General features: G+C 37.4%; 1 protein-coding gene across 7 annotated transcripts in view; it reads left to right on the top strand.

Annotated features, from left to right (window-relative positions):
* PGS1 (phosphatidylglycerophosphate synthase 1) overlaps window positions 1-24,158 on the top strand; it is a 54,575-nt gene that overhangs the window by 17,508 nt on the left and 12,909 nt on the right. For all 7 annotated transcript variants that reach the window (XM_056817403.1, XM_056817405.1, XM_056817401.1 and 4 more), the window contains 6 exons: window positions 847-1,036; window positions 4,245-4,322; window positions 7,255-7,358; window positions 7,684-7,869; window positions 11,018-11,196; window positions 14,475-14,996. In XM_056817403.1, the coding sequence (XP_056673381.1) occupies window positions 847-1,036; window positions 4,245-4,322; window positions 7,255-7,358; window positions 7,684-7,869; window positions 11,018-11,196; window positions 14,475-14,996 (1,259 nt within the window). The remainder of the gene's footprint in view (window positions 1-846; window positions 1,037-4,244; window positions 4,323-7,254; window positions 7,359-7,683; window positions 7,870-11,017; window positions 11,197-14,474; window positions 14,997-24,158) is intronic.

Below are 24,158 nucleotides of genomic sequence, written 5' to 3'. Positions count from 1 at the left end.
TACTTAAAATTAAAATTTTAAAGAAATAGTTTGGTTTTTGCCCACTGAACCTTTGCATACCAATCTGTAGGTCTTAAGCTGCTCTGGTGTTTGTTTTGTTTATGGTATCTTTAGCATCTTCTAAAATCTCTTGCATCTTTTAGCTTGTAAATTGAGTAGTTTTTCTGAGAGATGGATTTCACTTTAGGGAGTGGTGTTAAAAAAAACAAAACAATTAGTGTCATTTGTGAATTCTGAATTTGTTCCTGTAACTAAGTGGGTACATGTACATGGATGGGGTACATTGCAATTTGTATACTAAACTTTTTTAGTTTTTAATTTAGATAAAATTGAACACCCATTGACAAAAGCCCCAGACTGTTTAGTGTTTAGTTGATTTAGTGCCCCCTTTATTATCCCTCCTTTTCTTAGCCACATCTCCCTTCTAGTCTCTTGTTTACCCAGTTTCCCAATGGCTTCAGTGCTGGCTAAGAAAAGCTCTTCCTTAAATGTATCAAAACACAGTTCTGTTGCCTCTCCTGTTCATCTTTGAGAAAATTTTTGTTTGTACAAAACCTTTTTAATTTAATATAATCAAAATTATTTATTTTATATCTTGTAATGTTCTCTATTTCTTGTTCTTAAATTCTTCCCTTCTCCATTCCATGTTCACCTAATTTACTTTATGTTTAAAGCATATACCCATTTTGAACTTGTCTTGGAATAGTGTGTGATATTGATATAAACCTAATTTTTGCCATACTGTCTTCCAATTTTCCTAGCAGCTTTTGTCAAATAGTGGGTTTTGGGGAAAATTTTTGAGGAAATATATGGTGGAATGTAACAAAATTGTTAATTTCTTTATAGGTCACCATGGCTTCTTTTGGCTCCCTTGCTGTCCCCACCTGTTCCTCAGGTCACCTCCCCTCCTTGCTGTCTGTGTCCAGAGGGAGTACATAGGTTTCAGTGGATCAGAAACTTGGTTCCAGAGTTTGGTGTTTCTAGCTCTCATGTTAAAGTGTTATCTTCTCCAGCAGAGTTTTTTGAGCTCATGAAGGTGAGTTTTGTCTGGGGAAAAGACATTCCATCAAACTGGGAAAATAAGTCTGTATAGTTGATAGACACTCACTCTGTTCTGTGCCAAAAGCTTGTGATTTTTTTTCTTTCAGTTTTTTCTTTTGGGTTTCACTTTCAGGAACACTAATGTATATATGTATATTATTCTATTTTGGACTAATTTCTCTTTTATTTCTCTTTTTTGTTCTTGATTTTGAGTTGTGCCAGGAAGATCAAGGAATATATTTATCATTTAATTTTTTTTTTCCTGGATAAAGAGAAACTTCTTATTTTACAATATAAAAAATTACATTTGTCAATGGACCTTTGTCAGATAGCCTCCACAAATGCTCTGTAGAAAAGAACATATAATAAAAGTAGAAAATTAGTGATGAAGAGGTAGAATTATAATTGATAGGAAAAGAGCAGAGCGTGTGTTTCCTATGTACAAATCTGAATTACCAAAAATACATATTGGTTTTTGAGAAAATCTCATATTTCATTCATTGTAGGGACTATATATTAGCTCTTTAACATAGTTTTTCATTTTTGACACTTTTTTGCCCCTACTATGGATGTAGATGTATTTCTTACACAGTCAGTGAATATAATGTGAATTATTACTGGAAATAAGGGGCTTAGACCTATGCAAAATTAATTTTTGATGATGACCCTTGAATATTCTCTTTTAGTGCTCCTATCTTGCTTTTTCTCTGAATAAAAACTATCTGAGTTCCCCCTATCTGAGGACCCCAGTCTCTAGTAATTAAATAGTTGGCCACAAGGGGTAATGATGTTACTCTTCTGCATCATCATATTTTCTCTGTTTAGACCTCCATTGGACTATGATGTTTGGGTTTAGAATACTTCTAAATTCTTTAAAGTCTGTGAGTCTTAGTTTGCTTGTTTTTGAAATGATGATAATACTGTTTTTACTATTCATGTCACAGGGTTGTTGAGAGGTAATTACTTTGTAAAATTATTAGCATTATATAAATATAAGCAATTGCTACTGAATTCAGTTAAGAGGAACAATTAAAATGAATGTATATCCAAAGGAGAACATTTACAATAGTGATTGGACTTGATGACATGTCATATAGTTGAAGAAATGTGGAATTTTTAGCCTTTCTGGAGACAATATTTTAGCTCTTATGAATGACCAGTATCCTAGTTGGTTGAGTGCAACCATATTTAGTGATGGTGGATCTTCAAGGACCCTCCAAAAAATAGGTAGGTAAGCACCAATTCCACCTCTAAATAAAGCCAATTTTGTTAAATACTAGAATTTATTTGGTCTTAAAGGAAAATTCTTTTTGTATACTAACTGAATTGAACTGTATTGAACTCTGTTCAATTCAGCTACATGTCAATAAATGAAAGGCACAGTGGTTAGTCCTTCTTGTCAGTAATTCATGTTCGTGTTTATGCTAAAGGCTAGCTGCTCTTGTTCTTTCTGCTTTTGCAGTGCCACAGAGCATGGGATATATAGTGACTACACTATTTATATAAAGAAGAATTTGGGGCTTAGTATGAACCCTTATGTGCTATGGAAGCCCGACTCCAATACCATCTTAACTTATATTAAAATTATTAACTAGAAGAGGTGAATGGAAGCTTTACCCTAGGAAAGTAACTTCTCAAAGAATGCTTCTTTCTACTCATTCAGTGGTATGGGGTCAATAGAGGATTCTGGGGTGTAGAAAAGAAAGCATATCCTCTCAGATGTTGTAGCCCACCTAAAATTAACCTCTAAAACAATAGGTATCCCTTCCTTCCACATCACAACTTTCCCCATCATGGTTTGGATATATTTCAGATCAGCATAAGAAATTATATGGGAATTTTTTGTTTTGTGGAAGCTACAGCCTATACTCAGTGGCCAGCAGATGACCCAGAAAAAGTTTAGAAACTCAGAAATACATAGAACATATGTATAGTGTTGTATAATATCAACATATTTTATCTTTTAATACACAATTTCTTTTTTAAAGTTAAAGTAAATAAAAAGTTAAAGCTAGATTGCAGAGAGATATCACAAGCTAATAATGATAAAACCAATAGAATTTCAAAGGCTATTTTTAAAAATGTCTTTTTTATATCAAAAATATTCATTTATGAGCAAGTTAGATTCAAACAAGTAATGCAAGGATAGTTCAACACTTGGAAGGCAAATTAGCATAATAAATGAAATTAATTAAAAAATAAAAAATCATTTGCTTCTATCAAAACATGCAGAAAAATAATTCAATAAAATACAGTGCTTGTTTATGTTTCAAAGACATTAAAAACAATAATGAAAGGAACTTTCCACACTATGTTTGGAAGCATTTCCCAAAAAACAAGAAATAGTTATTTGTACTGGAAAAAAAACCAAAGCTTTCCTACTCCTTTTTTTTTTTTTTGGTCTTTGATGGGAAATTTTTTTCCCATTTGACTTAGTTTATTTAGTCAATTTAGAACATTATTCCTTGGTTACAATAATCATATTATTTCCCTCCCTACCCTCCACTCACCCTTCCCACAGTCAATGTGCAATTTCCTTGGGTATTACTTGTGTCCTTAAAAAATGTCTTTTGTTATACCTGCAGCATGATCAGCATTCTCAAATTTTTCTCATTTAAAAATTTTTTCCTATTCATTTTTTTTAATATTTATTTTTCATATGGTATTTTTACTTAATATTGACCTACATATAAATACTTAACCAAAAATTAGCCAAAAATAAAGACATGTTTAAGCAGGTTATCTTTGGAGTTGTGGTTATAACAGCCATTGCTTGTTTCTGGGTCTACAACATACTGTACAGTAAAATGACCCATATGATCTTTGACTCTATTGATTACATAGGCAACAAGACTATGTCTATATTGCAGCTACCTTTTCAAACTGAACTGTAAGCACCCCATTAAAAAAAAAAGAAAAATAAAATTCAGATGTCTTCTATTACAAAGGGAGGACTAAAAACATTTTACATCGACTTTCAAGTTTTGGTGGGCTATGTGTCCCTAATCTCCACAATGTGGAACAGATATCTATATTTACAAACTTAAACATGGCCATGGTAGTATATATTAATGGGTGATGATAATCAAGGGAGTTCTGATTTGTATATTGTAATTTGGGATTGCTTAGGCCAGAAATGAGAGAAAACTATAAAAACAGGTATCATGAATGTTTGTATTCTGCTTTTTGTTTTGTTTTTAAAGGGACAGATAAAGACAGCCAGGAGGCGAGTAGTGATGGCTTCTCTGTACCTTGGGACAGGCCCTTTGGAGCAGGAACTGGTAAGTGCTTTGGGAAAGCAGTCCTATCAGCTGTATCAATTGTACTAATTTCCTTAAACCCATTGGTTCTGTTTTCCCTTACTTTAGAGTTGATAGGAACTCACACAGTTGACTCAAGGCCCAGATGTCAAGTGAGTGTAAAGTTTATTTACTAGTCAGATGACAAGGTTGCTGTAACCTGAACTCCCCTTTACTTTGTATCTTATGATATAAAGATAAGGTAATATGCAAGATAGAGGTGCAACTAGTGATGATGGAGTAATGGATAAACGTAGTCTTATACCTCCTGTCCTTTCATTCTTCCTTCCATATTATTTACAGGAATAGTAGCCTTCTAGGATGGCTCCCATATGCTAGATAAGTGTTAATAGAAATATAAATAAGATCTGACTAGCTTGATTTTTTTTAAAATATATTTTATTTGATCATTTCCAAGCATTATTCGTTAAAGACATAGATCATTTTCTTTTCCTCCCCCCCACCCCCCATAGCCGACGTGTAAATCCACTGGGCATTAGATGTTTTCTTGATTTGAACCCATTGCTTTGTTGATAATATTTGCATTAGAGTGTTCATTTAGAGTCTCTCCTCTGTCATGTCCCCTCAACCGCTGTATTCAGGCAGTTGCTTTTCCTCGGTGTTTCCACTCCCATAGTTTGTCCTTTGCTTATGAATAGTGTTTTTTTTCTCCTGGATCCCTGCAAATTGTTCAGGGACATATTACACCGCCATTAATGGAGACGTCCATTACGTTCGATTATACCACAGTGTATTAGTCTCTGTGTACAATGTTCTCCTGGTTCTGCTCCTCTCGCTCTGCATCACTTCCTGGAGGTTGTTCCAGTCTCCATGGAACTCCTCCATTTTATTATTCCTTTTAGCACAATAGTATTCCATCACCAACATATACCACAATTTGCTCAGCCATTCCCCAATTGATGGGCATCCCCTCGTTTTCCAGTTTTGGGCCACCACAAAGAGCGCAGCTATGAATATTTTTTTATAAGTCTTTTTGTCCATTATCTCTTTGGGGTACAGACCCAGCAGTGCTATGGCTGGGTCAAAGGGTAGATATTCTTTTGTCGCCCTTTGGGCATATAGCTTGATTTCTTGATGTGAATTAGAAATAAAATGATTTATTTTATATATGATTTTTTTTAAATGGCCAATAACATCTTTTCAGTAATGCCATCTGTGGTTACTATTAATGGGAAAATTTAGAAATGATTAGTTGCATAGAAAGTAAATACATACCTTGTATGCAGATTTAGTCAGTAGCTTTTATTGTGAACCAAAGCAAATGAGATCATCCTCTTAGATTTGCCCCTTTGGGATTGCTTTGTGGCAAGGTGTATTGAAATAGGCCAGGGCTGGAAAAATGGGGGAGGAGTTTGGATGTGAAAAGGTAAATTGGCCCAAGTGCTTCTTTTCTTGCTTCACTCTTGTGTTTGGAGCCCCTTTCTTTGAGAAGCATTTCAGGAAGTTGAAAATTTGGAAACTTTCATATTTGGAAACACATTTCACATATTGGCAATGTCCTCTCTGATTTAAGGGGTTGGGCAAGCATTAACTTGGGTTAATTCATTTAATAAATATCTATGGAGTGCTATTATAGGCATGACAATATTTATTTTACTTCTCTATAGATTTCTATCTGGTTGTGATGTTTATACATGAGAGCTTTTTCCATTTGGCCAATAAAGACTTCTCTTCAATGGAATTCTGTGCTTCCTTTACTATTTTGGTCAGTTCTGCTTTTTGAAGTGTGATTTTCTTGTTCATCGCTTTCATTTCATTTCTTCATTTTTCTTTTGCCTTTCTTATTTGATTTTTCAAATCTGTTTTGAACTCTTTCAAAGCCTGTGACCAATTCCCATTTTTCTTTGAAGTTTTTCATTTACCTACTTTGGCCTCATTGCCTTCTTCTGATTTTGTGCCCTCCTCTATCTTGTCTCCATAATAATTTTCTATGACTAGTTTTCTCCCCAGGTTTGCTCATTTTCCCTGTTTTTTTCTTGACTTTTATTTAAAGGTGGGTTTTGTTTCCCAGGTTAGAGAGGATATACTTTTGAACTTTAGTATTTTCTTGCTGCTACTCTCAGATTCTGGGTTTCTGCAAGTTTCAGTTCTTCCAGAGTTGTATGGGCTGTGGGCTGATAGCTCTAGAAGCCACCTCCCATTGCTAATTCAGCCTCCCTTGGCATATGCTGTTGGTTGCAAGCTCTTTCAGGGGCTCAGGGTCTTAACACAGTTTTTCACTGGCCAAACACACTGGGGTTTTACTGGGGCTTGGAACTTCTAGGGTGTGGGGGTGCTCTGTGCTTGATTTGGTTAGGGTCTTGGGGTCCCACTGCTGCTCTGGAACTGGGTTCACAACCTTGAGGATGTGGAGGCTCACTGTTGTCCTACACTGTTGGTGCAGACTTGTTGCAAATTGCATTCCCTTCTTGCCCCAGTGAAAGAGATCTTCTGTCCCTATCTCCTATATCATTTTCTGCTGGAAAATTGCCTCATGCTGACCATTTGTTGATTCTACCACTGTAGCATTCATTTTGAAGCTCAGTTGGAGGGGGGTTTTCAGATAGATTGAGGTGTTCTTGCTTCTACTCTGCCATCTTTGCTGAGAACTTAAAACCTAAAAGTAATTTTGAGAGCAGCTGTATCCAAACTGTCTGGGAAACATGATTCTGATATGTAATCCTCTTCTCTTTTCTAAGTGCCACAGATAAAGGAATTTTGACATTAGGTGCTTTCATATGACATCTTTTAATTGACCACAATTATATTTTTTTCTAATACTGTGGATGTGATTTCAGTGGCTTTGCTTTTAGAGAGCGAGCATTGCAATGTCAATAGCAGCAAGACTTACAAATGCCTCATTTTTTGGATCCTTTACTTATATTTTCTTTGGGTTTTCTTCATCTATCAACAGGTGGATTGCATAGAAAGTAGTCTAGAAAGGTCACTCCAAGCAAATTTTTCTTCAGACCTCAAAGTTTCCATTCTCTTAGATTTTACTCGGGGATCAAGAGGTAGGTGTTGCTTTCCCTTTATCCTCTGAACTTTTCCTTTAAAAATCCCAATGTTCTCTTCTCGATATCCTTGGAAAGAGTTGCAGTTGTTAAATATTCAAAAGTACCTAACCAATCTCATCTTTTCTATTCCTGGTGGATATTGTAAAATGTGGATGGGTATGGATTCCCTGGCTAGAATTAGCACTGGTTGGCTTGAGCAGCTGAGAGATACAGGTGGTGTTAAGATTGCCAGTTAGATCCTGACCAAGAGGTTTATTGGGATCTGGAGTCAATGTGACCCCTTCCATGTTACTCTTCTTTACTATTTTGTCTTCATTTCTAGGTAGAAAGAACTCTCGCACAATGCTGCTCCCATTACTACAGAGGTTTCCTGAGCAAGTCCGGGTCTCCCTCTTCCACACTCCAAACCTTCGTGGACTCCTCCGCCTCCTCATTCCTGAACGCTTCAATGAGACCATTGGCCTTCAGCACATCAAAGTTTATCTTTTTGACAACAATGTTATCTTGAGTGGGTGAGTTAACCTCACCCACTCAATGGTAGTTAATCTACCATTTCATCAGAACCCTGGGAGTTTTCAAGATTACTTTGGGGGATCCTAGGATCCCAGAAAAAAATCCTAGAATTGCTCTCCCCCTGGGAATACCTCAGAGGAGACCAGTACTCCTCTTGATCTATTTACCCATTAAAGTTCAGTGTAAACTGTACCCTCCTTATCTGAGTATTCCCAACCAGTGACCTATCCCTTCTTTATCAAAGTGTAATTTAGCACTTCTCTTTTTTATTAGTTTTTCATGTACTTTATCATCTTGACAAGATAGCAGGCTTCTTTAAGACAAAGGTTGTCTTATTTATATCTCTCTCATTGCTCAGCATGGTATTTTGCATTTAGTAGCCACTCAGATATTTTAGTGATTAAAGTTTGAGTTGGCCAACTTTCTTCCATTTGACCTGAGGGCTAGACTGAGTCATTAGGGGGATACTCTATGACTTTCTGTGTGAATCAGTTATTTTTCACTGATTCACAGAATGCCAGGCTTTCCCCAAATAGAATCTATTGCCAAGACTTATCAGTCTTAACTTTGTAATATCTCACAAACTGTCCTCTTCTCTTTTCTGATACTGCCACAACCCTCATCAACTCATGCCTAAACTGTTACATATAGTTTGCTCTGGCTGCAATTTTCTCTTCTCTATTCCATCTACTATTCAGCTGTCAAAAGTATGTAAAAGGCAAGTCTAACCAGGTCACTGCACCTCCCCTACCCCCTCACCTTCCCCAACTCCATAAATTCCAGTGGCTCCCTATCACCTCCAGGACCAAATAGAAAATCTTTTTTTTTCCTTTGCTTTCAAAGCCCTTCATAACCTTCTCCTTTCTGCCTCAGTCTTTTCTGTCTTAGACCTTATAGCCCCTCCTCCATCCACTTTGCAGTTCAGTGCCACTGGCTTCCTTATTATTCCTTAAACAAGACACACCATCTCCCCATTATAGGCATGTTGATTGAGTGCCTCTCATACCTAAACTTTTTTCACTCTCATTTCTACCTTGGCTTCATTCAAATCACAGCTAAAATCCTATCTGCTACAGGAAGCATTTCTTGATTCCCCCTTAATTTCTACATCTGGCTCATTTGGATTATGTTTTTTACCTTTCTTTTTATCACTAGTACTTAACCCAATGTATATAGTATAGAGTAGGTACTAAGTAAATGTCTGTTGGGAATATCATAACAAAGATGAAATAATCTTTCCTTCAAGAAACTTACATTTTATAAAATAAATAATTTTGATTACATCAAATTAAAAAGGTTTTGTTCAAACAAAACCAATGCAACCAAAATGAAAAGGGAAGCAACAAATTCAGAAACAATCTTCATAACAAAAACCTCTGACAAAGATCTAATTATTCAAATTTATAAAGAGCTAAATCAATTGTACAAAAAAGTCGAGCCATTCTCCAGTTGATAAATGGGCAAGGGACATGAATAGGCAATTTTCAGTTAAAGAAATCAAAACTATTAATAAGCACATGAAAAAGTGTTCTCTTATAATCAGAGAGATGCAAATAAAAATAACTCTGAGGTACCACCTCACACCTAGCAGATTGGCTAACATGACAGCAAAGGAAAGTAATGAATGCTGGAGAGGATGCAGCAAAGTTAGGACATGGAATGCATTGCTGGTGGAGTTTTGAATTGATCATTCTAGAGGGCAATTTGGAACTACGCCCAAAGGGCACTAAAAGACTGTCTGCCTTTTGATCCAGCCATAGCACTGCTGGGTTTGTACCCCAAAGAGATAATAAGGAAAAATACATGTACAGGAATATTCATAGCTGAGCTCTTTGTGGTGGCAAAAAAATTGGAAAATGAGGGGATGGCCTTCAATTGGGAGATGGCTGAACAAATTGTGCTATATGTTGGTGATGGAATACTATTGTGCTTAAAGAAATAATAAAATGGAGGAATTCCATGTGAACTGGAAAGACATCCAGAAATTGATGCAGAGTAAAAGGAGCAGAACCAGGAGAACATTATACCACAGAGACTGACACACTGTGTGGTACAATCGAATGTAATGGACTTCTCCATTAGTGGCAGTGCAGTGATCCTGAACAACCTGGAGGGATCTCCAGGAGAAAGAACACTATCCACATTCAGAGGAAAAACTGTGGGAGTAGAAACACCAAAGAAAAACAACTGCTTGACTACATGGGTCAAGGGGGATATGATTGGGGATATAGACTCTAAAGGAATATCCTAGTGCAAACATATCAACAGCATGGAAAAAGATTCTGATCAAGGACACATGTAATACCCAGTGGAATTGCACGTGGGCTATGGGAAGGGTGAGGGTAGGGGAGGGAGGGAAAGAATATGATTCTTTTAACCAAATAATAATGTTCTAAAGTGACTAAATTAGAAAATAATGGTTAAAAAAAAAGACGTTTACATTCTATTGAGAGAGACAATTAGTACAAACAAAAGTACATATGAAATAAATATAAGGTAACTTTTGGTGATAAACACTAGCAGGAAGTAGGTGGGAATCAGAAAAATAAGTGGCCTGTGAGCTGAGCTTTGAAGAAAAGTAAAGATTCTAATAAATGAAAATGAGGAGAGGGGCACCTTCACAGGTGCAGAGATAGATGTAGTATCATATGTGAAGAACAGCAAAGACTAGTGCTTAGACTATAAAGAATGTGTTAGGGATTAATATACATCCTGGAAAGCTAGGGAAGAACCAGGTTGTTTATGCCAAAGGAGTTTGTATTTGATCTTATGGGCAAAGGGGAGTTATTCAGATTCATTGAGCCAGAGGAGTGTAATGCTCAGGCTTTAAGAAAATCTCATTAGAAGCTCTTTGGAAGATAAATTGAAGTGGGCAGAGACAAGTCAGGGAGACCTTGGAGGTGTTGTGATAGTTGTTTAAGGCAAGAGATGATGAGGGCCTGAACTAGATTGGCAATTCTGTGTGTGGAGAGAAGGGAACAGATGTGAGAAAGGTTGCATCTATCTCCACAAGACTTGACAGTGAGTAAATATGAAGGAGAGTATATAGTCAAGTATGATTCTGAGATTGTAAGCCTGGATGACTAAAAGAATAGTGATGCCCTTGACAGAAATGGGATCCTTTGCTCTCTTGTTTCTTCCCTCTAGTGCAAACCTGAGTGACTCCTACTTCACCAACCGCCAGGATCGATATGTGTTTCTGCAGGACTGCCCAGAGATTGCTGACTTCTTCACAGAGCTTGTGAATGCAGTAGGAGATGTGTCCCTACAGCTTCAGAGTGATGACACTGTACAGATGGTGGAAGGGATGGTACATCCTTACAAAGGTAGGGGGATTATACTATTTTACTTTGCTGGGGTTTTGGTTGGGCAGGGATGAGAAGCAAGAGAGTAAGTTACCTACCTGTTTGTAGTATGTTGCTAACATATCTGATTCTTAGCATGTTGAGTTGAGAAAGGCCATTCTTCTTTTGGGGATTCAGAGTCACATTGCAATCAAAATTTTCTACTACAAACTTAGGCTTAATAAAAATAAATCCCTGCATTAATGGCTTTGAGTTCAGTGATTTTTGTTCTTTTTGCTTTGTAGAAGTTGGCAGTGAATAATTTGTCATTTGATTTACACAGGTCCTTGGTATTTTATGTTTCCAAGGGGTGAGATAGTTAGGAATGTAGAGCCCAAAAGCTTTATAACATATTAATTCATATTATTAGTATACACAAAGCCATTATAGAAGAAAACTTCTTAAGATGCTTCATCTTAAGATAATTAAACTTTTATATAGAATTTGGAGCTCTATAATCCCTATACCAATTGGTCTCTGCCCTTGTCAGTGTACCAGAGTGATAAAGCAAGTGGCAAAAAGGATTAAAATGGAAGAAAGGATGCCTTTCTGAGTGTTTAGAAATCCTGATTTTGCTGTTATTGCTGGTCTGATGCTATTATTTCAGCTTCTGCTGGTAGGATGGATCATTGCAGAAGTTAAGCTGGTTTGGTAGTGATGAAAATAGATTTTAGCACCCTATCTTTCTGAAAGATTAAATTATACCTGTATTTTTTTTCCTGAGCCTTTTGAATATTATAAGGAAATTATGAAATAAGACAATTGAAACTATTGGGATTGATGAGCTGGGAGCTAATTCTGTGACTTACTTGCTTTAGATTAGCTGACCTTCATAGTATGCATAGTGATGCCAGACTTTGAAAAATCAAGATAGCTCTACTGTAGGCCTAGGGATGTGCAGTGGTTCCGTCTTGCCTCTTCATTCAGCTTTCTGCAGGAAAGAGGTCCAGGTCTTGAATGAAGGAAACTTCAGTCACTAGAGCCAAGTCAGAGGAGAATCTGTGGTAAAGATCTGGCACCAGGAAGGGTGGGAACAGTATGGGTTCTTTGCTATGTGCTTAGGGCAGTGAGCCAGGAGCCTGCCCAGCACTTACAGGAAATAGCTCTGGTAAATGACTATCTTTGTGATGCATTGACTGGATTGCTCAGGAGCATTTCCCTCCCAAACCACTATCACACAGGGACTTCTGCAGCTCCTAACTACATAGGAGGCTTTTCTGCCTGGAAAGTGAAATGGAAGAGCCCTTGACTCCACTATTTGCATGTAGGGAAATCTTGGTGGTAGTTAATGGTTCCCTTGAGCATTTGCATTTTTTCAATTCCTGTGGCTTCTGCTGATTGTCTGTAAGAAGATTTGTGGTTGAAATCACAAGTACTAGTGAGGGTATTGGGGAGGGGGGGTATTGGGGAAGGGCAAAGAGGCCTAAGAGGCTCCTATTCCTTCTATAGGCAACATATGATGTCTTAGTCTTTCTCTTCAAGACCATCTTCAATTCACCTTTTAAAGCTCATTCCAGACTCTTCCCCAACACTCCAAATTGTCTTGGGCATCAGGCCAGCAATAGTTGGGCAGCTCATCCCTTCCTTTCCTATAAATTCAAAGCTTCATTAGGAGCCAAAGGTCAGAATCACTGTGAGGAGTGGAAGTATTTCTGTGGGGTAAGTTCCTAGAGCAGCAGTACTTCAACTTTTTGTACCATGGAATGGACCTTTGACACAAGTCTGGTGAAACTTATGGAACCCTTCTCAGAATAATGTTTTTAAATACATTAGAATAAAGGGGGAAATGATAAATTTCAGTTAGATGATAGTGATAATAAAAAATGACACTTTTCCCACATCCAAGTTCACATCCAAGTTTCCTCATCCAAGACACTTGAAATCTCTCCTAAGGATCCCCATTTTGGTGATGGGTGGGGTATTGACCCTAGGTTAAGAACTCTTGTTCTAGAATGTGGAGACTTGGCTTTGGATTTCCAGAGATTGTTGTGAGAAAGGTATTTTGCTTTAATGTTTGTATTGCCAGTGCCTGGAATTTAATAAATAGTATGTTAAATGGGGGGGAGAGGGGAATCAGTGGTGGTAGTGATCTAGGTTCTTGGTCTTTTTTTCGCTTATACTTCATCCAGGTAAATCCCAGGTTGACTCTTATTTCATCATCTGGAAAGATAGTTGGGTTGTTGCATTTTTTGCTTCTCATCACTGATGCAACCAACCCCCTGAAAAACGTGTAACTGCCTTATTACCCTTTTCTGCAAGATGGAAAAAATCTTTGAGAACAAGGATTATGTTATAATTATTTAAAAAGTTGCAGAAGGTATACCTGCCTCGCATGTGTGGACTTTGCCTTTAGAACTGTCCTAGTTTCAACAGGATATGGCAGTGTATGCAAACATGAAACAGTTAACACATCTCTTTGCTTATCTAAATTTTACAGGACAGGCCTGTAAACATGTACAGAGAAAGGGAGAGCATTTAGATAAAGAGAGATAGCAGTAGTGTCTATTGTTTAGTAGTGGGTAATATTCAGGTTGTACTCAGGAGACCCAAGATGGCTTAGGAGAAGCTTTGTAGAAGAAATGAACCAAAAGAAGGAATTTAAGGGAGAATTTTTTGGGGTTAGATATTGGTCACTTTGCTCCCCAGGAAGGTGTGTGGCCAAGTAGTATTTGTCATCATCTTAACCATCTTCATTTTATCATCATCATAATGAGAGCATGGCAAAGTGGATAGAAAGACCAACATTTAAGTCTCTTTTCTGACTAATACTGCCTGTATGAGAAATGGCAAGTTAGTAGTCCCTCAGTGGGCCAGTTTCCTAAACAAATAAAATCATAGGTCCAACAAAAAGGAAAAAAAAAACTTTAGCTGACATATAGTACTTAAGGTTTACAAAACCCTTTAATATAGTCTCCTTATTTGAGCCACATAAAACATAAAGTAAGTAGACTATCATAGGTGATAGAATAATGAAGTAGACCAAAGTCATAGTTTATATTTCTATATAGATTAATTTTTTCCATCTTTTAACCTAATTTTTAATCTGTTTAATCCATTTCCCCCAAAACTAGTCACTCAGATAAACACCCTTGGTTTCAATAGAAACCAGTTAAGGAAATTTGCACAAGCTAACACCACTTTATATACAAAAGGCTTTATGTTTATTATTATTAATTACCTGTGTCTTGACACTAAAGAACAATAGCTTCAGGTCCTATCTATTTCTTATCTTTCTTCCTTGATCTCATGTCTCTTTCTAGGAGACCAGACAGCATATTGTGAGGCAGCCAACAAGAGGGTCATGGATGTGATCAATTCAGCTCTGACCCGGCAGCAGCTACTCCATGTGCAGACCTTCCATGGTGACTCTCTTTTGACTCAAGAAGATGCAGCAGCAGCTGGTGACCGGAGGCCAGCTACTGATACCTGGATTTATCCACTGATCCAGATGAAGCCTTTTAAGATTCAAATTGATGAGATTGTTACAGAGACACTGCTAACAGAGGCAGAGAGGGGTGCCAAAATCTACCTTACCACTGGTTATTTTAACCTGACCCAGGCCTACATGGACCTGGTCTTGGGCACTCGGGCTGAGTATCATATTCTGTTGGCTTCTCCTGAAGTGAATGGCTTCTTTGGGGCCAAGGGGGTAGCAGGTGCCATCCCTGCTGCCTATGTCCATATAGAAAGACAGTTCTACAGTGAGGTCTGTAGCCTGGGGCAACAGGAGCGGGTACAGCTACAGGAATACTGGCGGAGTGGTTGGACCTTTCATGCTAAAGGTAAGCAGGTGATCCAGCATGAGTTGAAGTCTTGATCACGGGGAAATTTGATGGAAAAAATTAGATATTAATAAAAGGGTGGATGAAGATCTTGTTTCCATAGTGTAGCTCCTACCTGGCTATTATCTCTTTTTAAGTAACTTAATCTTAAAGCACTTTTTGCATTTATCCCATTTTATATTGAAAGCACCTTATTAGTTATAGTGGCACTTTTATCTGGTGTTGTGGGGAAAGGAGCTATTTTTATAAATGAAATTTCTCATTAATTAAAGCTTACCTCTTTAAAAACCAAACTTTTTTTAGAAATCTTAAATTACTTTTCGTGAAACTCTACAAAAACCAAAATAAATAAATAAATATTAAAAAAAACAACCAAATAAATATTTGTTACACAATAACCAGCCACCATAAACAGACTATGGAATATATTATCTTTTTGGTTACCCAGGATTTTGAAGCTTAGTTACATGTGAATAATCTTTATTTATGCCTCTCCTGGGTGACTCAAGAGTATTATAATTCTTAGATCTGCTTTTGGGGGAAAATGTATTTTCATCTATTTTTACATTGCCTAGATTTCCCCCAGGTAAATCTTTCTTTTCTGCTCTGTAACAGTTAAAATTTAGGGGAGACTGAGGCAGGTAGAAATTAGTTTCTCTCTGCAAGGAGTATTATATTTTTAGAGGTTTATTGAAGATTAAGGATTAAAGAAAATACAGGATAAGGAAAACGTGCCTAGGCCAGAGAGGCCTAGACAAGACCTCACCTACATTATGGAAAGAGCCACATCTGCCCCAAAATGGAAGTCCAAAAGAGAGCACAAAAGCTTTTGCAATCAGGTTAAATACCATCTCGATCTCGGCCCAGGTGAGATTACAAAGCATTCTGGGGAAGTGGAGCAAAGGCTTGTGGGGATTGAAGCCCTGGACAAACACTTAAAAAGAGGAAGAGAGAAAGAAAATTGAGTAAAACTAGCTAGCATATGGACAACTGAAGTTATTGGTGCATACCTGTGCACCCTAACTTGTAGAAGAGGATCCAGTAATCTAGTCTTCTCATCTTTTCATTGGTGCTAAGCTTGTTCTGGGTAATTTTGCAATATTCAGTTTTGATGGTTCTTTAATCTTACATTGTGGTACCCATTGTTAGATTGTTTTCCTGATTCTTCTTACTTCGCCATGCATCAGTTTGTGTAGTCTTTAACATGTTTTTCTATATTCATCCTGCTTATTGTTTCTTACAGCACATTGACATTCATGTACCATAGTTTCTTATACCATAATTGGTGGGCAATTACTTGATTTCCACTTTGCTACCACAAAAAGCATTATATTATAAATATTTTGGTGTATATGAATTGGAGACTGTCTTTTTTATTGATCTCTTTGGAGTATATTCGTAGTAGTGGAATCTGGGTCAAAGAGTATTTTAGTGACTTCTGGAATGGTTGGATCAATTCAGAACTCTACTAACAATGAATGCATGCATTAGAGTTTGTTTCTCTCTACAGTCTTCAATGTTAACTATTCCTCTCTTTTGTCAACATTGCTAATTTGTTGTGTGTGAAGTTAACTCTAGAGTTTGATTTGTATTTCTGTTATGTTATTAGAGTATTTCATATGATTATTATTAGCAAGTAATTGTTATTTTGAGTATTGTTTGTTCATATTCTTTGGTCACTTCTTTCTTGGGAATGACTTTTGACCTTGGAGATTTTTAGTTTTTACTTACATATCTTTTAAAGATACTTTATATCAGAGATTTTAGATGTATTCATTTTGTTTGTGCAAAAGCTTTTCAGTTTCATGTAATCCAAATGATCTGTTTTATGTTTTTTGGCCTACATTGTTTTTATGTCTGCTTTTAAAACATTTTTCTTCCTCTTTTCTTGATGATTCCTGTTACTTCCTGCCATCAATCTTTTTCCTTGGTTCTCACTGGTTGCTTTCTCTCATTCAAATGAGAATCAGCATGGTCTTGTCAAAAGAGCATTGAATTTGAGAGAAAATTTTGGTTTGAGCTTTATCTCCAGACTTACCAGTTGCTTAGCCAAAGGCAAGTTACTTTGCCTTTCAATTTCTTTGGCTTCAATTTCTGAGAGGATCAGATGAGATAATGTATGTAAAGTCCTTTGGAAGTATTAAAACTGTATATAAATATCAGCTATTTTTATTACTGGGAAACCAGCTAACCAAGTAAAAGAATGAAGGTTTCAGGGGGTTTATTTATGAATAAAACTCATGGACTTTGTATCATCTATTTTGAGTTCTTGGAGAATTTTTATTTTGGCTCTCTGGCTCTTGGAAGGTAGTTCTGTGTGCCAACAACGGTTGCCAACTGGCTTCTAGATAAGTGAAGTGTTAGTATACATTAGGCACTTCCATATCTTATTAGAAAAATGAATGTATAATCAAAATTGTGTCAGTCATGATGCCAAGACTAGAGGTTAGATCTTTTCATTCTTAGCCTTAATTTTTCTCCTCTCCATTGCAGCTGAAGGAAAGTACTCATACAAATTAATTTCCAAGATTAAATCTCTGTGCTGCCCCTGCAGATGGCTCAGACCTTGGGAGAGAGCATCCTAGTATTCCTTAGTGAGTGACCAGGGCGTATGCCATTGGCTCTTAGATTTTCTGTGAGTTTCTCAAGGAAGCTAGGAGCTGCCAGGGAGATACTTGTTAGCTTTGCTGGATGTGTATAAAAGAAAGTTTAGGTTTGGTGAGAATAGGGGGATGAAAAAAGAACTGTGTGACCCTGGGCAAGTCATTTAACTCCACTGCTTAGCTCTTACCACTCTTCTGACTTAAAACCAATACACAGTATTGTGTATTGTAAATTTTGGTACCTATATCTACAACTGCTCTATAAGGTGCTATATACATAGATGCATATTAACCACACATACATACATACTTTCCTTCTAGCTAGGCTCCCCAGCTCAGCCAGCTTATTGGGAGGTTCCTCATCTGTCACTTCTGTGTGTGCTGGTGGATTGTTTCCCTGAAACTGGTCTGATAAATGCTCAGTGACTCTCCAATTACAATTGGAATAGAAACACCTGACTGGCTTTTCCAGTGTCTCACCTTTTCCCGGACTAATGTGCTCCTGCCACTCCCTCTCTGTAGTAGGTAGGGCCTCTGGGCCTTGGGGGCACTTTGATATTTTTACAGCTGAGTTGGGGGTGGAGGTGGAGGCTGCCGATAGAGAAGAGGAAAGACCTAGGATACAGCTATGTGTTCTGCTCCTGGAACTTAGTAGCTGAGTTAGGGGCAGATATTTATTATAGACAAAGCCATTTCCTGATGAGCAATACTGGTCAGGAAAATATATCAAGAAGCTTCCTTTTCTGGTTTTTCTCCAAGTCCCTGACTGCAGCTAGTCTGAGATAACAGTTCAACTCAAATTTTCCACCCTCCCCACCATTGTAGGATGGGTTGATGGATGAATTTTATGTCATTTGGAGAACAAGCTGCCTTATATTTAATGGTTGTATGAAATAGAAAGGACTATGTGTGTTCTTGAACCCTTGTTTATCCCAGTGAGTCCCCTGTCCATACCATTGCTTGGAATAGGGTTGGGGGGATACCAAGCCTTGCAGGACAAACCTGACTGAACAAACTCAGCATAAACATTGTTACTCTCTCTTAGAAACTCCTAGGGAAGAAAAAGTAAGCAGGACATAATTGGTGTTCTTGTCCCCTCTATTTAGATATGCTTGCTATTCAGTCTTATCACCACCACCAGCTCCTTCCATTCTCTTGTATTTTTCTACTCTAGACCCTTCTTTCTCCTTACAACTTGCTTCTCCTCAGGAGTTAACATACATTTGAAAATGCCTTGTGTCTTCTGTTAAACCCAATAAATGGTATTAAAAGGAAACACAAGGGGGCAGTTGAGTAGCTTAGTGGATTGAGAGTCAGGCCTAGAGATGAGAGGTCCTAGGTTCAAATTTGGCCTCAAACACTTTCCAACTGTGTGACCCTGGGCAAGTCATTCAACCCCCACTGCCTAGCCCTTACCACTCGCTTGGCACCATAGAAGGTAGGGGTTTATTTATTTTTTTTAAAAGGACACCACAGAAGGTAGGGGGTTATTTTTTTAAAAAAAAGGAAACACAGGACAGTTCCTGACCAAGAGAGAAGTTCCCGTCTAGTTGGAAACAAAAACATGATGAGATGACTTAATTCTTAAAGGGTTAATAGAAATAAATGAAAATTTATAGATAAGATTATAGTAAAATCCAAAGTCAGTTCAAATTAATTTCAACTCTTTTATATCATGTTGCTAGAAATGATTTATGTCTTGCTAGAGCTTTGGTGTTACATTACATGGGAGTTTTTCTTAGGATGGTTTTGTTGGAGTAGTTGACCTGAACTACAAACTTTAGCTTATGTTATAAAGAAATTCCATAAAAGTTTTTCAAAAGCATGTTGATTTCACTTTTAAAAAGCAAGATGAGATACTTTCTAACTATTTAAAGAAAGTTTGTAATTAATATTTTATAAACCAGAAAAACTTTGGGTTATAGTTTAGCCATTTTCTAAGTTTCTGTTTCAGTTTCCATTTACCAGGCTGGGGAAAAAATTCTGGATATAACCTATACAATATGTTAAGACATTGAACAAATATGGTCTCATGGAATTCCATTTAACAAATATTTAAGCAACACTTAAGTGGAATATATTAAGCACTAAGTGTTAGGGTTAGAAAGTCAAAAGAAAATCCCCAATGGCCCCTGCCCTCAAGGAACATTCCTCTGAAAGGACTCTAGGCTCTGGAAGGGACAAAGGATTTAGATTCTCCAATACCATCTTTTCCACTTACTAGTATGATTTTCAGTAATTCTTTTTGCTCTTATGGGCCTCAGATTGCCCATCTGTAAATTGGGGTACCTTTTCTTCCATGGGGTCCAGTTTAGACCCTGTCTTGCTAACCTTATTATTCACTACTCCCCCTTCATCCACTCTGGAGTTCTGCCAATGGACTATGCTATTCCATCTCTTCCTGACCCCTGCTTCAGGGATGCTTAAGCATCACCTTTCCCCAAAGCCTTTTGTGATCCTTCAGCTGCTTGTGCCCCTTTCCCTCCCTCTTTACTTTTCTTTTTGTCTATAAGTACAACCTTGTCTCTCCTCATCAGGTATAGATTATACCTGGACAAGCCTGGACAATCTCCTCTTTGTCTTGGTATCCTTAATGTTGAGGATGGTGTCTAACAATAAGTGCTTATTGACTGGTCAAATGAAATAATAAAAAAAGGAAAGTATTTTGAAGAATACAAAGACATGCTGTTAAATGCACAGGTAGTCTTCACATTCAACTGTGAACAACATTTTACTATTATGGCACCTTGGGGGGATAGCAGGCAGTTTTCCTTCATTTTTCCAATGTGAAAATTGAAGCACTGAGAAAGGAAGTGATTTGCCCCAGGTCATTGAGTTAGCAGTAAGTAGAACAAGGAATTATACCCAACTCTGGCCTCTTATTTCAGTACTTTCCTCCCCAGATGTTTCTCTTGCTGGTCTTCAGGATGTTTCAAGATCAAAAAAGGTAACTGTGAAGTGTGAGGTCTTTACCTATGGATTCCTGGCTTCTAGGCAAGGGTCTGATCTCAACAGGGGCTTGGAGATGGGGGTGGGGGATGAGAGGATAGACTTTAAACTTGGGCAGCTGGTAGCTCTGATTCACAGTTGTCAGTTTCCTGTTATAAAGTTCTAAATTTCTTACCCAAGAACATGCCTGGACAAAGAGTAAGGGTCTCCAGCTGTGGTGGTAACTATTCAGCTAGGAAGGGAAAAATGAATTGGTGGAGATCCACCAACTGAGGAGGAGGAGGAGGAGCATTTTAGAGCATCTTTGACAGGAATGGATCAGTTAACAATGGACAGCATTTGTTGGTTGTCAGTGAAGTAGATATAAGGTCAAGGTAGCTGAAGCACAAAATTTATGAATCCTAGTTCCTTGCATTTTACTATGCCCCTGTTGAAACCATTACTATTGGGTTTTTTGGTAAGAGCAGGAAACATACTACTTCTGGGAAAATTCCAGGCCCACTTCTATGCTGGAATCTAGCCCAGCCCTGCCTGGACTCCCCACTCCAGTCCTGAAAGACACCACCCTCCTCATACCCCTCTTTTTTTTTTCAGAGTCCCATAATTCTTTTATTTTTATTTTTTTCCCTTTTAAACATTATTTTATTTGGTCATTTTCACACCCCTCTTTCAAGGGCTGAATATTAGCGAAAATGGCCACACCTATAGTTCATATTTGAAATGCTGGATTCAACTTCTAGGTAGACATCAAAGCATGCAAAAACGAATTTTGGGCTCTGATTTGTTTTTTTTTAAGCTGTACTGAATTTGCTGGTATTAGTAACTGAGAAGCTCTAGAGTAGGAAGAGTATTAAGATCTCTGCTTTGTTTTGGGCCAGGGAAACATATTAATTATTGTGAGATACTTTTTACCAGAAGGCCAGGCACCTGATGATTTTTAATTAACAGAACAGAGGCAAGACAGTCTTAATCTGTTTGGCTGGGCTAATGTATATGTGGTTTCTCCTCACCTGAGTGCTGGAACAGATGTGCTAGGCTGAGATTGCACACACTGGAAACAGGGCATTATATTCTCTAGAGAAGATGTTGACATTCTTGACTTCCAGGTTTCTGCATTCAGTGCCCAGAGGACTGATACCGTTTTCTGGAGCTTGGTTTGTCACTAGGATAGATATGTTCTTAAAACTATAGCTTTCTCAGAGCTTCAGAAAAGGCTGTAAGGGAGGGTCCACTTATTTGGCTATTCCTTCATTGCCAACCCCCCTTCTGGTTTCTAGAATGGGGCCTGAAGGGGAAACACCAACCTAAAGTTTTGGCCTACAAGAGATTCCTCCCCATTCATTATTCCTCTCTTATGCCCTTCCACAGTCTACTAATGGATTGTTACAGGTCATATTGGAAATGTTCTCCTTTCCTTATTTTCATTCTTAAGGAAAATAGTTTCTCCAAAACTAGAGAATTTGAAGGTGACAGTAGTAGGTGTTGGTTCTAGCAGGTAAGGGACCTAAGGTGAGATGGGAATGGGGGTGAGGCCTGTTCTCTAGGAAGGCCATGTTAATGATTTTATGGCATTTGTTTGGGAAATGCAGCATTTCCCTAGGACAATAATTACTAGACAGAGTCAGTAATTCTATTTCCCCTCTCTTGTCCTTATATCTTCAGTTGCAGTTTGGACCTGAGCTTCTGGCTTCTGAGATAAGATAAGGGAAGTAGCCCCTACCTATCCTTTTGGAGTATGAAGTCTCTTTTTTGCCAAACAAAAATAAAAAAAAAAACTTCTAAAACCCAACCTTCCCGCTCTTCTTCACTATGATAGAAACTGTACTTGAGTTAAGAAAAATGGGAAAATTCTTACCTTTTCATCTCAAAATCCTTTGACATCATCTCCCATTATTTTCTTTCCCCCAGACTCTTGACAAGGCCAATCTCTCCATCTGCATATGACTTCAATCTCATCTTTCAGCTTTCAAAAATTTAAAACTATCCCCCTTTCTCTCTAATCTTTTCAGATATGCCCAAGTCTCCCCAATCCTTAAAAAGCTTTTTACTAACCCTTATTGTACTCTCAAGCGATTGTGCTGTATTTGTTCAGCCTTCTAGAAAAAGCTGTCTCCATTCACTGCCTTCACTTTCTTTCCTTTCAATTATTCCTATACCCCCTTTGCAGTCTAGTTTGGGAGTTCCCCACTTGAGTGAAACCATTTCCTTCAAAGTTACCAATTGATCTCTTAGTTGCCAAATCTGATAGTCTTTGTAGCCTCATTCCTCTCAAACTCTTTTGCATTTGACACTGTTGACCATTTTCTCCTTCTGCATATTGTCCCTTTTGGAGTTTCATGATTTTTGGTCTGTCTTCATGTCTTTCTAAACTCTTTTCAGTCTCCTTTGTAGGTTCATCCTCTCTATGAAGGTTCTTAACCTGGCGTCTGTGAACTTGTATATTTTGATGACCCTTTCAGTAGAATTTTCTTTCTCATACAATGTATTTTAATTTTTTTTATTTGAAAATGTTACTCTGAGAAAAGGTCCATAAGCTTCACCCGATTCCCAAAAGGACTCCATGACACAAAAAAGGTCAAGAACTCATTAGCTTTTAAAAGCCTTTTATAACTTAGTCCTAATCTTTTCCCAATCGCCTTGCAAATTACTCCTTCCCTTACACTGCAGTCTAGCCAAACTGGCCTTCTCTTGGTTCTTCACAAATGGTTCTCCATTAGTTCTCCCCATGCCTTTGTACTGTTTATCTATCCTGTATCTCTGAAATGCACACCTTACTCCCTTTCTTCAAGGAAGTTTTACACAAAGTCTTTATTGATCTCAAGTGTTATAGCATCCTCCCTCTCAAACTGTCTTATATAAATAGATATAGTGTATTTATTTGAATTTGTTCCTATATTTATTCTGTGTGTGCATACACACACATATTCAAAGGGGCTGCCAGATTGCAGAGTGAGTAGAGTCCAACAACTTCAAATGTTCCTTTAAGTACAAATTAGCCATGTGATTTGCAGCAAGACATTGAAGAAAAAAAAAGTGCCTCTCCCTGTCTCAATTTCCTTATCTGTGAAAAGGGGGTAAAATAGCAACTACCTTCCAAAGTGGTTGTATCAAATGAAATTAATGTGTAAAATAATTTGTAAATCTTAAATGCTATTTATTGTTATTTATAATTGTTTTTATTATCATCATCATCTTCTGCCTGTTAATGTAAGTTTTTTGTGACTAAGGATTGTTTTTCATTCATTGAATTTACATCTATAGTGCATAACGTAGTGCTTAATACTTGTAGATTGATTGAAATTGTGAAACAGGACTAAAAGTAGCTCCTGCGTTCCCCATTCAGGCTTCCTAGTGCTCTCAGGTATTATTAAGGAATTCTTTATTTAGAATTAGTTCTCAGAGTGGTTCCTAAATAGTTAGGTCTCTTATTGTATTATGGTAATTGATATAATGTTGTATTTGGTCCAAATTCATATTTACTTTTCACTTATCTTTTACTGAAATAAGCACTATTGCCATTGAGTTGTTTTTCATCTTTTTTCTTTTTTGTTTTTGTTGGAAAAGAATGGATAAATGGGAGTGAGTATTAATGTGATCTGTATATTGAAAA

The sequence above is a fragment of the Monodelphis domestica genome, chromosome 2 (genome assembly GCF_027887165.1).
Source record: "Monodelphis domestica isolate mMonDom1 chromosome 2, mMonDom1.pri, whole genome shotgun sequence".
Lineage (NCBI taxonomy): Eukaryota > Metazoa > Chordata > Mammalia > Didelphimorphia > Didelphidae > Monodelphis > Monodelphis domestica.
Note: the sequence above shows the minus strand (reverse complement) of the source record. Positions and strands in the feature narration are given on the sequence as shown.